General features: G+C 66.6%; 1 protein-coding gene across 1 annotated transcript; it reads right to left on the bottom strand.

The window, feature by feature from the left end:
- Positions 1-6: 6 nt before the first annotated feature.
- Positions 7-5,597, bottom strand: IRF5 (interferon regulatory factor 5). The gene is made up of 10 exons (XM_054294100.1): positions 5,527-5,597; positions 5,306-5,367; positions 3,874-4,064; positions 3,047-3,233; positions 2,634-2,686; positions 2,502-2,532; positions 2,162-2,434; positions 1,252-1,641; positions 855-973; positions 7-240 (listed from the first exon to the last, which is right to left on the bottom strand). The coding sequence occupies exons 1-10, from the start codon at positions 5,595-5,597 to the stop codon at positions 7-9; spliced, it is 1,611 nt and encodes a 536-aa protein (XP_054150075.1).
- Positions 5,598-14,312: the final 8,715 nt, after the last annotated feature.

Below are 14,312 nucleotides of genomic sequence, written 5' to 3'. Positions count from 1 at the left end.
GTCCCATCAGTGGGGCAGGGGCCCGGGGGGCAGCGCCCAGGGCCCCGCGGCGGGGCCGGGCGGGGGCTGCGCCGGCGGCAGCCGCTGCTGGCTCTGCCACAGCTGGTGCAGCTCCTTGAACTGCTCCACCATCCTGTCCTTGAGGTCGGGGTGCGAGATCTGCAGCGGGATGCTGTCGGCCGACCACGACAGCTCCCCGGAGAACATCTCGAGCAGCAGCCGCGCCGCCACCGGCACCACCTGCGGGAGCCGCGGGGCGTCACCGGGACAGGGACACCACGGGGTGTCACCGGGGCAGGGACCCCCAGGGTGTCACCGGGGCAGGGACCCCCAGGGTATCACACCGGGGCAGGGACCCCCAGGGTATCACACCGGGGCAGGGACCCCCAGGGTGTCACACTGGGGCAGGGACCCCCAGGGTGTCACCGGGGCAGGGACCCCCAGGGTATCACACCGGGGCAGGGACCCCCAGGGTGTCACCAGGGCAGGGACCCCCAGGGTGTCACCGGGGCAGGGACCCCCAGGGTGTCACCGGGGCAGGGACCCCCAGGGTATCACACCGGGGCAGGGACCCCCAGGGTGTCACACCGGGACAGGGACACCACGGGGTGTCACCAGGGCAGGGACCCCCAGGGTGTCACCGGGGCAGGGACCCCCAGGGTGTCACACCAGGGCAGGGACCCCCAGGGTGTCACCGGGGCAGGGACCCCCAGGGTGTCACACCGGGGCAGGGACCCCCAGGGTGTCACCGGGGCAGGGACCCCCAGGGTATCACACCGGGGCAGGGACCCCCAGGGTGTCACCGGGACAGGGACTCTGCCGTGCCCCGGGACAGGCGCAGGCCGGCCCCTCACCTGCACCGTGATCAGCTTCTTCTCCTTGGGCTTCTGGTCTGGCCACTCCTCTCCAAAGCAGAGGAAGATCTCGAAGGGGGGCGGCGTGGGGGTCTGCCCCTTCTGGAACTGGATGAGGCCTGCGGGGCCCACACCGAGGTGAGGGACTGAATGGGGCCTCGCACCTGCCTGGGCCACCGGCACCCCACTGAGAGCAACCCCGAGAGCCAGCTGGTGACCCCCATCCCACCGGGTTCCCATGTGCCACCTGGTGTCCCCACCATTCCAGCTGGTGTCCCCACTGCATGTTTGTCCCCTGATGCCACCAGGTGCCTGGTGTGCCCCCACCCCAGCTGGCCTCTCCATCCCAACCCGTTGCCCTCAAGGGTCACAGGGCCACCTCCCCTTCCCCTCTGACCGTTGAGGAAGCCCTCGAGGCTGAAGAGCTTGGTCCTCGTCTCCCTCTGGATGGGGTTGGGGCCGGGCTGGGGCGCGGCGCAGGGCCCAGTCCAGAAGACCTTGCACTGGCAGAGGCGGAGGGCGAAGAGGTCCTGGCCCTGCAGCTCCAGGATGAGCCCTCGGTCCAGCACGTCCAGCAGCTGGTGGGTGTAGAAGCGCTGCTTCTCGTTGGGAATGGTGTCGGGAGCAGGGAAGGGCACCTGCTCCAGCGTCAGCGGCCCGAAGAGCTCCTCCTGCTCCCGCGTGGGCTCCAGGCTGCTGTGGAACAGCCGGCAGCCGTGCGGGTTGCTCACGGTCAGGGCGCACACCTGGCGGCCCCGGTACTGGAACTTCAGCTCCAGGTCAGTCACTGCCGGGGGGACACAGGGTCAGCAGGGCTGGGAGCACCCCAGGGACAGCCCGTGCACCCCCTGCCACCCTCACCATCCCACGGCCGCCCCATGGCCCCCCTCATCCATCCCACAGCCACCCCAGGGCCACCCCATGCACCCCCTGCCACCCTCACCCATCCCACAGCCACTCTGTGCCCACGGTCACCTAATCCAGCCACCCCATGGCCATCCCCTGGCCACCCTCACCATCCCACAGCCGCCCCATGGCCACCCTCACCATCCCACAGCCACCCCAGGGCCACCCCCATCCATCCCACAGCCACCCTGTGCCCAAGGTCACCCCAATCCAGCCACCCCATGGCCACCCTCACCCAGCGACCCTGTGGCCACTCCCATCCATCCCATGGCCACCCCACAGCCATGGCCACTCTGTCCCACCCTCCATGGCCACCCCACAGCCATGGCCGCTCTGTCCCACCCCCATGGCCACCCCAGTCCTTCCAGCCCCCCCACCCATGGCCCCCCAGCCCTGCTCACGTGGCAGCGTGTGGGGGCTCACGAGCAGGTCGGGGATCAGGTGCTCTGTGGGTGCCACCGGGCAGCTGGACGAGGGGCCCGGGGGGGGCCCCATCTCAGCGAGGGCACCCGGGAGCAGCTCAGGGGGTCCGTGGGTGCCCCCCACCTCCCCCTGCAGCAGCGCCGGGGGGGGACCCCCAAAGGGCCCCCCCGGGGGGCAGTGGCTGGCAAAGGGGGCAGCCTCCTCCTTGGGCCAGGGGTAGAGGGGCAGCAGGTCCCCCCCGTGCTGCGAGTCTGGAGCAGAGAGGGGGGTCAGAGGCTGCACCCCAACCCCCCGACCCACCCTGAGCCCCCCACTCACCATCGATGCTCAGCGATGTCATCTTGTGCAGCTGCAGGGCAGAGGGGGCGTTACAGGGACCCCCCCAATACCCCCCAGGCCTCTGGGGTGTCCCCAGTTGGGGATCCCCCCACCCCGAGCCCCCCCAGATACCTGGCTGACGTCTTCCTCCCCGCTGCAGCCATAGTCATCCTCATCCCCGCCGTCTGCAAGGGAGAGAGGGGCTGGGAAATGCAGAGGGAACTGGGGGTGCTGGGGGGGACATTGAGGGGTACTGGGGACTCATGGGGGGATATTGAGGGGTTCTGGGGACCCATGGGGGGACATTGAGGGGTACTGGGGACCCATGGGGAGACATTGAGGGGTACTGGGGACCCATGGGGCTTCACAGGGGGTGGGTGGGTCCCTTGGGGGGCGCAGGTCTCTGGGGGCGCTGGGTCCTTGTGGGGTGTGGGGGCTGCCGGGGGGCTCACGGGTGCTGGGGTTGGTGGGTGTGTGGGATGTCAGGTCTCTGCGGGCGCTGGGATTTTGGGGGCCGCTCCGAGGGCTCCCCAGAGCCGCCGTACCCGCGCCGCCGGGGGGCTCCTCGCAGAGCTCGTAGATGCGGAAGGGCTGCGCCGGGGAGCCGCGGGGCCCGTCCAGCAGCAGCCGGAACTCGCGGCTCTTGTTGAGGGCGCAGCGCAGCGTGGCCTTCCAGCGGGGCGGGTCCGGCGGGTCCCCGGCGCGGAACCGGCCCGTCTCCTGCGCCCACGCCTGCGGGGGGCTCAGCGCGGCGCCGCGGCCCGCGTGCCCCATTGTCATTGTCACCCCATCCCGTGTGCCCCCAGCACCATGGTCACACCCAGCCCGTGTGCCCCATCACCATTGTCACCCCCAACCCCTGTGCCCCATCACCATTGTCCCGCCAGCCCTGGCCCGTGTGCCCCATCACCACTGTCACTCCCATCCCGTGTGCCCCATTACCATTGTCACCCACATCCCGTGTGCCACATCACCATTGAGACCCCCAGCCCGTGTGCCCCCTCATCCTGGCCACCCCCAGCCCGTGTGCCCCATCACCATTGTCATCCCCATCCCGTGTACCACATCATCCTTGTCACCCCAGCCCGTGTGCCCCGATCATCATTGTCACCCCAGCCCGTGTGCCCCATCATCCTTGTCCCGCCAGCCGCATCCCGTGTCCCTCGTCACCCATCACCCTGTCACTCCTGCCCCTTGTCCCCCATATCCCCACTGTCACCCACCCCATGTCCCCACTGTCATCCCATCACACATCTCCCCATCCCATGTCCCTCCCCATTGTCACCCCATCGCCCCCACCCCATGTCCCCCAATCCCCATGTCCCCCGTCCCACGCGCCCACTGTCGCTCCCGGCCCGTGTCCCGGTGTCACCTTGAAGATGGTGTCGTGGTCCTGCGGCCCCGGGGGGTTCCTGGTGGCGTGTCCCCAGGGGATGACGAAGCGGCGGCGCTCGGCGTCGAGCCAGCGCAGCCCCGGGAAGCGGCGGCTGCTGACCTGGGCCACGAGCCAGGGCTTGAGGCGCACCCGCCGCGGGGGCTCCATGGCCCGGGGCACGGCCCGCGCTCCCGAAAGCGGAACCGGCCCCGCTCGGCCCGCGGGGCGGCCCCGGTTCCGCTTTCGGAGGGCGCGGGAGCCCCCCGAGCTCTGCCCGCCCCGGGGAGCCGGGGGCGGCACCCGCGGCCGAAAGCAGAAGCTGCGGTGGCTTCGGGGAAAGAAAAGAGGAGCTGAGAAGGGGACACGGGACACGAGGGACAGGGGGGAGAGGGGAGAGCAGGACACGGGGAACGTGGGATGTGAGGGGCACGGAGGGGATACGAGGGACACGAGGGACAAGGAGAGGGCACGGGATGGGAGACACGGGGACACAGAGCGGACAAGGGCAGTACACAGGGGACACACGCGGGATGGGGACACCTGTAGCGACACTGGGATGTGGAGAGACGGGAAACGTCCGGGAGACGGGACATGGAGAAGGGAGGAGGGACACGGGTGACGTGAGGAGAGAGGGGACGCGGGATGGGGAGGACACGGTCAGAGGGTGAGCGGGGACAGGGGACACAGGGACAGGGGAGGCACACGAGGGTCGGGGGGACACGGAGAGCACATGGGGACACGGGGAGTCCCGGCCGCGGTCCCTGCGCAGTCACAGGAGCCCCGCGAGGGGAGCGCCCCCCGCTCCCCGCCGGTCCCCCCTGGCGGGGCAGCGCCCACGGGTGTCGCACGGACGGGCCCGGCCGCGGCACCGCGCTGGGCACGGCGTGTCCTGGGCTGCCGCCCCGCTCACGGACCGGGACCTGCCCCCGCGGCTGTCCCCGGCATGCCAGCATCGCCCCGGCACTGCCGCGGCCCCCTCCCCGCGGCCCCCTCCCCACGGGGTCCCAGCCCATGGGGTCCCCCCGCGGACTCCCCGCGCCCGTCGGGAGCGGCCCCGGTCTCACCTGCGCTCGGGGCCGCTCCCGGCGCCGCCGCCCGGCGCTTCCGCACGCGGGGCCGGGCGTGGGCGTGGGGCGAGACCGGCCGGGCCCGCCCCGGGACGCGGGGCGTGGAGGGGGCTCTCCGCGTCCCCACGGGGTCACCCTCCTCCTGTCACCCCTCTCGTGTCCCTCCGAGCCCCCCCGTGTGACCCCACGCCTTCACTCCCGTGTCCCCCCTCCTTGTGCCCCTGTGTCCCCCCGTGTCCCCCACCTCGTGTCCCCACCCTCGTGTCACCTCCTGGATCCCGCCCCGTCTGCCCGGCTGTCAGCCCGCACTGCTGGCAGGCCCTCATTAGCATACGATTTGCACACATTTGCATACAAAGTACGATTTTCCTCTCCACGTGACGCGCGGGGATCTCCGCGGTGGGCGGGAACACCGGGGCGCGTTTAGGGGGCTGTGATTGGTCACAGTCTCTGTCACTCATCTGCGGCCTCGCCCGCGCTCCCGCCCCGAGCCCCGCCCCGACACAGCTGTCTGTCAATGAGGGGGCGTGGCTTATGTGGGCGTGACCAAGAGCAGCAACAATGTAGCTGGAGTGGGCGGGGCCTGTCCCCGAGCGGGGGCGGGGCCTGTCCCCGGTGGGGCGGGGCCGGGGCCGGGGGCGGGGCTGCTCGCATGGCGCCGGGCGCGCCCCGCCGCACGCCGGGCCCCCCCGGTGCCCCCCGCGCCCCCCCGGTGCCGCCGCCCCGCCCCGGGAGGAAGAACCGAAGGAGGTACCGGGACTCCCCTACCCTGGGCCTGCCGGTGAACGGGAGCCCCACATGCCGCCACGCGGGGGCGGGGTGCGGATGTGTCCCGGCGGTGCCGCTGTCGGGATCTCCCCGGGGGGACGGACGGGACTCGGGGGCCCCGGCGCGCTTGGGCCAGTCCCGCCCCGTTAACTCGCAGATCTCAGGGGTTTGATGCTGTTTTTCGCCCCGATCCCGGTGCCACCGCTGGGAACGGGAGCGGGGCTTTCTGGAGGGGAGCGCAGATGCCGGGAGTGCTCGGAGAAGGGAGCGGATCCCACGGGACTCAGGGGGGTGGTGGGGGGTAGGGCCCCGTGCATTCCCGGGGGAAGAGAAGCTCAGATCCCGGTGGGTTCCCAGGGAAGAGGCTCAGACCCCGGTGAGCAGGGGGTAGGAGCGGAGCAGGCGGATTCCCGGCTGGATCACGGACTGCTCGGCAGCTTATCCCACCGCTCTGCCGGTTCTCGCCCTGTCCGTGCTCTCCCGGGGTCCCAGCTGATCCCCAGGGACAGCTGCAGCCTGTGTGAGTCTGGCCGCAGGCCAGCGGCTGATCCCGCATGGGGAAAGGCTCCCAAGGCACCGGTTATGGGGTGCTGAAGGGATGTGTCCCCCAGGACCCCGGGGGGATCTGCTCCGGCCTCGCTGGGGGTGTCTCCACACTGGGATCCTGGGCGGGAGAGCGGCAGCATGGACGGAGCATCTCGCTGGGATTCTGGGAAACGGGGGTTGGGTCACGGGGACAAAATGGGGAACACTTCGGGGTTTGGGTCATCCTGCAGTCGCTCCTTCCACCCCAAACCGGTGCTGCTGCCGTTGCATTCCGCTGGGTTGAGGTTTTCTCCCAGGCCGGCACAATTCACCCTCCTCACTTGATGTTTTTGCGGAAAGAGAAACCGGAATAAATCTCCGGATCACCTCGTGGCAGTGGCCATGAGAGGGAGCCTCAGAACTGCCCACGCCGGAGCTGCTCCGGTGATGTTGGATGGACGGGATTCCCCGGAGCTGGGCTGCTGCTCCCCGGGCCAGCCGTTGCTCTGGGGGTGTGCCATCCCCAGGGACTGGCTTTTGGGGCTACTTCAGGCGGGTTTGGGCCATGCAGGGAGAGCCTGTGGTTCTAGCGCTTTCTCCTCGCTGATTTGGTGGCTGGGAGCTGGGATGTGCTGCCGAGGAGCTCCCTGGGCTCTGCCCCGGGATGGAGGTGCATCCACCCGTCCCCTCGGCGGGCTCCGGGATGGAGGTGCATCCATCCACTCGGCGGGCCGGCTCTCCGGCTCTCCGGCTCTGACGCCCCCTGCTCTCCCCGGCAGCTCCGAGTGGCCGGTGCAGCGGAAGCTGCGGGAACTCTTTGCCGTGCCGCGGTGCGTGGTCAGCGTGTTCAGCCTATTCCTGGTGGAGTTGATCCGCTTCCTCGGCGAGGCCGTGGTGCAGGTGAGAGCCCTGTTCCCGCACAGCCGCGGTGCAGGTGAGCTGCTCTGTTCCCGCACAGCCGCGGTGCAGGTGAGCCACCCTGTTCCCGCGGAGCCGCGGTACAGGTGAGAGCCCTGTTCCCGCACAGCCGCGGTGCAGGTGAGCCGCCCTGTTCCCGCACAGCCGCGGTGCAGGTGAGCCGCCCTGTTCCCGCGGTGCAGGTGAGCCGCCAGTTCCCGCGGAGCCGCGGCCGAAGCAGCTCTGGGGACGGCAGAGTCCCTCATACCGGGAGCAGGAACCTCCACTGCTGCACGTTTCCCTGCCGCGGTGGGATTTTTGTGCCTCGGCCCGTGTTTGGTGACTCCTGCTGGCGAGTACCCCTCAGATGCAGGGTTTCTTTCACCCCGATGCAGGCGCTGGTGGTCGGTGTGCTGACGGCCGTCGGTGAGCACGTGCTGCAGCCGCTGCTGGCGGCGTTGCTGCACAGCCTGCTGCAGCCGCTGCTGCTGTTCGCGCAGAAGGTGCTGGGCGGCGTGCGGGACCTGGCGGAGCCGCTGCTGGACGTGCTGGCGCGGCTGTGCGCGCAGCTGGCCGTGCTGCTCCGCGCCGTGCGCCTCGTGGAGATCCGCCTGCGCCCCGACCTGCGTGCCGGGCCGGCCGACTGAGGGCGGCCCCGCGTGCCCGGATAAGATAAGATAAGGAGGAGGAATTCCTGGGAATCGCGGAAGAGCGGGAGCAGCTGCAGCCCGGAGGGGCCGTTGTCTCCGTGTGTGTCCGGGCAGGGGGCAGCACATGGCGTGCTGGGAGGTGCTTTGGATCTTCTAGTTCTGCAATAATATCTCCTTAATTTAATTAAATTCCAGTTTTATCCATTGGAGCATTGCGGCAGTGAGGTGTTTTTCCTCTCCCTGCCTGGAAAACTCGGCTTCTCGCTGAGTAGGACCTCCCTGTACAGTCTCTTGCCATCGGATGGGCTCCCCGGCTGGGGTGGTGCCCAGGGCCTGTGCCTCGGGCACTGTGGGAGGTGACAGCTTCTGCCGGCTTCCAGCTCTCTGGAATGGTCTCCAGAGCCATGGTAAGGGACACACTGGGATTTGGGGACATTGAAAAACAGGGATCACAATATAATAACCACCTCTGTGTTCCTAGCACCTGGTTCTGGTGCGTGATTTGGGTCACGTATTCCCATTGGGACGAGGCGGCCGAGGAGCCAAACGGCGGCAGCAGAGCTCTGGGAGTGTTTTACAAACCTTGGAGGGACTGAGCTGTGTTTGGGGCGCCCCCGCCCCAGCCTCAGCTCCCTCTGCCCTTTCGCCGTTCCAACAACGCTGCCTCCCGGGAGCGTCTCCCCCGCTGGCGCAATCCCCGTGTTCCTGATGATTCCATGCCCAAAGCCCTTTGCTTTTTATGGGCAGGAGCAGCATGTTTGGAGCTTCCCCGGCTGTAAGATCATCCGCGGGCCAGCGCCGGGGCCGGAGCGCTCCTGCTGGGGGCCAGGCTGGCCGGGCTATTTGGGGGGTGCTGAGTTCACGGAGCCGTGACGGGATGTTCCCGAGGGGCCGGGCGCCGGGAGCCAGCCCCGGGGAGCTCTCGGGCTCGGGTGACCAAGGGCAGAGCGGGAATGGGCACTGGGAGCTGCTGGGCAGCGGGAAGCAGCCGGGCCAGGCAGGGCCGCATGTGGGCACAAACAGGAGCGGGCACAGGGACCGGATCCAGGACGTCCTGCAGCACAGGCACCGTGCCACGACAGCCACACGCAGGGACTGAGCTCCCCAGGACACCGGGGACACACGATTCTCCCTGGGCACTTCCACCCTTGCTGGGGCGCAGGCCTGGCCTGACCACTGCTCCCGTGACCTCTCCCTGGGGAAACAAACCCGAGGAGGGAAGGGCAGAATTGATGGGGGGTTTCTCATTGCGTTGATTTAGCTGGCGAATCACTTTAATGTTTGAAGTGGTTTTAGTTAAATTTGGCTGCTCTGGAACCAGGAATTCTCCGGTACAGTTTCTCCTTTTTGGCTGAAGCTCTCCCAGTGAAAGGCCCAGTAAGTGAGGAGAGCTGGGAAAGCTCAGCGCTGGTGGTGTCGTCTTTGACCTCCATCCGTCATGCTGCGGCGGGAGCGGAGGGCGGGGAAAGCCGCGGGGTGGGAGCGGCCGCCTCCCCGCAGCCCATCCCGCCGGGATCCCGGCAGCTCCCAATTCCGGCCGCTCGCAGTTCGGGCTGTGCATCCAGCGGGAGCGTGGGGCTCGGAGACACCCACGGCATTTCGGGGTGCATGGGAGCGGGAGGTCCGGCCATGGCCTCACCAGGAACAACACCTCTTTTCTTGCTCAAAACACGCCCGAGGTGCGCGGAGCCGCCCGGGTACCGCCGGGGCCCGGTGCCGGGGGCCAGCGGCGCTGTCCCGGGCTGGCAGGACAATGTCCGGTGACCCGCAGGGGACAGCGCCGTGCCGGGACAAGGACATTTCGGGGCTGGCAGCGCCCCCGCATTGCTGCTCCCTGAGATCACGGCTCCAGCGCCCGGCCGGGCACACGCGGCCGGCCAGGGCAGCGCCTCCCCGGGCTCGGAGCCGCTCCAGCGCCGGCAGCGCGGTGCCTGCGCTCGGGGCTCCACGGAGCCCAGCCCGGCCCGGGGCAGCCCGGCCGAGCCCGGCCCGGCCCGGAGCGGCCGCAGGAGGGGGCGAGGGCCCGGATCCAGCCGGCTGCAGCGGGAGCGGAGCCAGGGCCGAGCGCGGCCTCCTCGGTTCTTCCCTAAATAGCCGGCGGCGGGCAGGAGGATTAGCCGAGGCATTCCTCGGCCACCGTCCTCCCACCGCCGCCGAGCTCCCGAGCTCCCCCGGCCGCGGGATTCCTGCTCCTCCCTCACGCCGCCCGTCCCCTGCTCCGCGGGGCACCCACAGCCACCCGGACCCGGCCGCCTTCCTCCCGTTTGGCAGCGGCCTTTGGGCTTCCCCGGGCACGCCCGGCCCCGCCGGTGGAGCCCAGGCCGTTCGGAGCCTCTGCCTGTCCCCAGGGGTCACGGCGGTGCCCGCCTGGGGACAGGGCCCAAGGACAGGGTACGGGGACAGGACTAGGGGACAGGGCCTGGGGACAGGGCCTGGGGACAGTGCCCAGGGACAGAGCCCGGGGACAGGGCCTGGGGACAGGGCCTGGGGACAGAGCCCAGGAACAGAGCCCGGGGACAGGGCCTGGGGACAGAGCCCAGGAACAGAGCCCAGGGACAGAGCCCGGGGACAGGGCCTGGGGACAGAGCCCAGGAACAGAGCCCAGGGACAGAGCCCGGGGACAGGGCCTGGGGACAGAGCCCAGGAACAGAGCCCAGGGACAGAGCCCGGGGACAGGGCCTGGGGACAGAGCCCAGGAACAGAGCCCAGGGACAGAGCCCGGGGACAGGGCCTGGGGACAGAGCCCAGGAACAGAGCCCAGGGACAGAGCCCGGGGACAGGGCCTGGGGACAGAGCCCAGGAACAGTGCCCAGGAACAGTGCCCAGGGACAGAGCCCGGGGACAGGGCCTGGGGACAGGGCCTGGGGACAGAGCCCGGGGACAGGGCCCGGGGACAGAGCCCAGGAACAGTGCCCAGGGACAGAGCCCGGGGACAGGGCCTGGGGACAGGGCCTGGGTACAGTGCCTAGGGACAGAGCCCGGGGCCCTTCAGAGCCACTACCCGTCCCCAGGGGTCACGGCGGTGCCAGCCCGGGGACAGGGTCCAAGGACAGGGTCCAGGGACAGGGGACAGAGCCTGGGGACTGTGCCCAGGGACAGAGCCCGGGGACAGAGCCTGGGGACGGGGTCTGGGGACAGGGCCTGGGGACAGAGCCCAGGAACAGTGCCCAGGGATGGTTCCTGGGGATGGTGCCCAGGGACAGTGCCTGGGGACAGGGCCAAGGGACAGAGCCCAGCGACAGAGCCTGGGGACAGGGCCAAGGGACAGGGCCTGGGGACAATGCCCAGGCAGCCCTGTGTGGGGCCAGGCCTGGCTCTGGGTTCTGTGGGATTGGGCCCAGGCCTGCGCTGAGTTCTGTGGGATTGGGCCCAGGCCCAGCCCTGGGTTCTGTGGGATTGCGCCCAGGCCTGTCTGGGTTCTGTGGGGTTGAGCCAAGCCCAGCCATGGCGCTCAGCTCTGGAGTGTGGGATGAGGCTGTGAGGGAATGCCCTGTGCCCGCAGCGGGTCCCACTGAGGGTCACACCAAGGCCCTGGAGCAGTGGGATGGATGGATGATGGATGGATGGGTGGATGGATGGATGGATGGATGGATGGATGGATGATGGATGGATGGATGGATGATGGATGGATGGATGGATGATGGATGGATGGATGGATGGATGGGTGGATGGATGATGGATGGATGATGGATGGATGGATGGATGGATGATGGATAGATGGATGGATGGATGGATGGATGGACGGGTGGATGGATGGATGGATGGACGGGTGGATGGATGGATGGATGGACGGATGGATGGATGGATGGATGGATGGACGAGTGGATGGATGGATGGATGATGGATGGATGGATGGATGGACGGACGGATGGATGGAAGGATGTATGGATGGAGAATGAGCCATTGGAAGAAGCTGGGAACGGCTCTGTGGTTTGGTTTCCCGACACCACCTTCCTTCCCATGGGCTGAGGGAAGCCGAAGCAGAGCACGAGTCAGCCTCTCCCATCGGGATATGCCTCCCACGCGCTCTCCTTGATGGAGGTTCTGCATCCCAGCTTCTCCATCCCTGGTTCTCGGTCCCTTCCATACAAATCCACCCACTGCAGGACCTGACTGTGCACACCCTCATCCAAACCCTCCCAGACTGCTAAACCATTTCCATATATCCTCTTTTCCCCACATTTCAAGCGCAGGTTTCCCATCCTCACAGAGGCTCCGGGACCTCCAGGGGCTGTTCTCATATCCCCCGTGTTTTGTCTCTTCCCAGACCATCCCAGCTCTCCCCCCAGGGGTTTCTCAGGGAATTCACGGTGGTGAAGCCGGTGTGGAGTCTGTGTCCAGGGCCCCGTGGTGGCTGTGGAGGGCGGAGGGGATCGATAATAGGCACACCAATAAAATTCCCTCTCCTTTGCCCAAATCCCGAGGCAATCCTCCCCGGAGCTTTGCTGGCTGGCGTGTGTGACAATGAGGCAAACATGGCTGCAGCCAAAAAGCTGGCTAATAAATAACATGCGTTCCTAAATTCTGGGATTTGGAAGTGTCTGAAGGTCCTGCTAATAAATATCCAGCTGGGAAGTGTGTTAAAATCAGAATTTTTACCCAATTTGGGATCTGCTCTCACCGACAGCTGGGAGTGGGACAAGAGCACTGGGGAAGGGAAATGTTGTCTGTCAGTGCTGTCTGAGCAGAGAAACCCCTAAATGTCCACAGTTTGGGCAAAACCAGCGGGATTGAGGGACTGGGGAGGTCGAGACAGGAAAACAGGAATTGGGAGTGGGTTTTGCCTTATGCTAAATACAAGCAGAGAAGAGGATCCAGCTGCAACTTGTCAATGGCTTTAAAAGACTGAAAACCTGGAAGAACTGAAAAAAGAAACAATGGGAATGGTGTGAGATGTGAAAAAAAGGGATTCGTGAGGGAATTGGATCTCGGAGGTCATTCAGCTCCTCTGGAAGGGGAGGAAAAGGGATTTCCATGAGCACATCCGTAAGGAAATGCAATAAATCACTCCCAGAGCAGCGAGAGCTCGGGGCTCAGCTAACGTGAGAAAAGGCAGCTGTGCACTCAAAAAGTGGCTGGGCCAAGTGGGATTTGCTTCCCCAGGAATGGTCAGACGGGGCTGTGGGGGAAGAGGAGAATCGTCCCTGCCGTGGGGAAAGCTGATGGAGGGCACAGAAGGAGCCTCAGGCTCCCCTCAGTCCTCTGGGCTCTGGTGGGCATTGTTGGGCCACGGCCAGGACAGCGGGAGCTGCTCCGTGTCCCTGGGACTGGGCACGAGCGCCCACCCCAGAGCCCCCCAGTGCCCAACTCCAAACTTATTTTATTAAAAAAACCCCTCACACTTCAACCTCCACAAGTGCCTACCCCAGAGCTCCCCAGTGCCCAGCTCCAAACTGTATTTCACTCAAAAAACCCCTCACATTTCAGCCTCCACAAGTGCCCACCCCAGAGCCCCCCAGTGCCCAACTCCAACTGTATTTAATTCAAAAACAAGTGCCCACCCCAGAGCCTCCCCATACCCAACTCCAAACTGTATTTTATTCAAGAAAATCCCCTCACATTTCAACCTCCACAAGTGCCCACCCCAGAACCTGCCAATGCCCAACTCCAAACTGTATTTCACTCAAAAAACCCCTCACCATTCAACCTCCACAAGTGCCCACCCCAGAGCCCCTCAGTGCCCAACTCCAAACTGTATTTCACTCAAAAAACCCCCTCACTCTTCAACCTCCTAAGGCAGTTTTGTTCAAAAAAAAACCCAACAAAATGACCCTCAAACTTTTTTTTTACGCCCATCTAAACCCCCTTGACTTACATTTTAATAAAAATTTAAACATTTCAACCTTCCTGAGCCGCCCTTTGTTCATAAAACCCTTTCAAACCCTGAGAGATATTTTATTAATGAGATAAAAATGTCATGCTTTCAGTGCGTGTTCCCCATATCTGGGCCCATTCTGCTCTCCAGACCGCGCGCTCCCAGCGCCGAGGGAGATTTAACGAGGGGAAAAACACGGCGGGCGCTTTTCCAAGGCATTCTGGGCTGCGCTTTTTCAGCCCGTGACTTCACTGCGAGGCCGTGCGCGCTGGCAGCGCTCCCGGCGAGGCTGGAACGATGGAATTATCTCACTGCCCGTAAATATCTGCGGCAGGCAGCCCGTGCCCGGCTCCCCGGGAGAGCGGAGCGCGGCCCCGGGATGCTCCCGCTGCCCTAATTTAGGCATTTCTGCGGGAGGATGAATCACGGCGCGGCTGGTTTCCCCGCAGGGATGCCGTGGGGCTGTCGGCGCTGAGCTCAGCCCGGTGTGTCACGGAGCAGCGCGGGGAACGGAGCCTGACGCTGCTGGGAGCCCTGAGGCGGATCCGGGCCCGGGGACATTCCCTGCCGATGGGGTCACTCCTGTGCCGGCGGCCCGGGCACCGCAGCCGTGTATTGTATTTATAGCCGGGCCGTCACTGCGCACGCCGAGCCCGGGGATATTCTGGGATGATGCGGTCACGGCTTGGGGCACGGCTGGAGCGTGCCTGGGAG

This window comes from Melozone crissalis, unplaced genomic scaffold (genome assembly GCF_028551555.1).
Source record: "Melozone crissalis strain CALT ecotype California unplaced genomic scaffold, PUWL_Pcris_2 ptg000208l_1, whole genome shotgun sequence".
Classification (NCBI taxonomy): Eukaryota; Metazoa; Chordata; class Aves; order Passeriformes; family Passerellidae; genus Melozone; species Melozone crissalis.
Note: the sequence above shows the minus strand (reverse complement) of the source record. Positions and strands in the feature narration are given on the sequence as shown.

Excerpts from the sequence above, each read along its gene's own strand:
- IRF5 (XM_054294100.1), bottom strand. The coding sequence starts at position 5,597 with ATGCGAGCAGCCCCGCCCCCGGCCCCGGCCCCGCCCCACCGGGGACAG. Across the intron at positions 1,642-2,161 it reads GAGCCCCCACACGCTGCCAC|TGACTGACCTGGAGCTGAAG; the intron begins GTGAGCAGGGCT and ends TCCCCCCGGCAG. Across the intron at positions 974-1,251 it reads CCTCGAGGGCTTCCTCAACG|GCCTCATCCAGTTCCAGAAG; the intron begins GTCAGAGGGGAA and ends TGGGCCCCGCAG.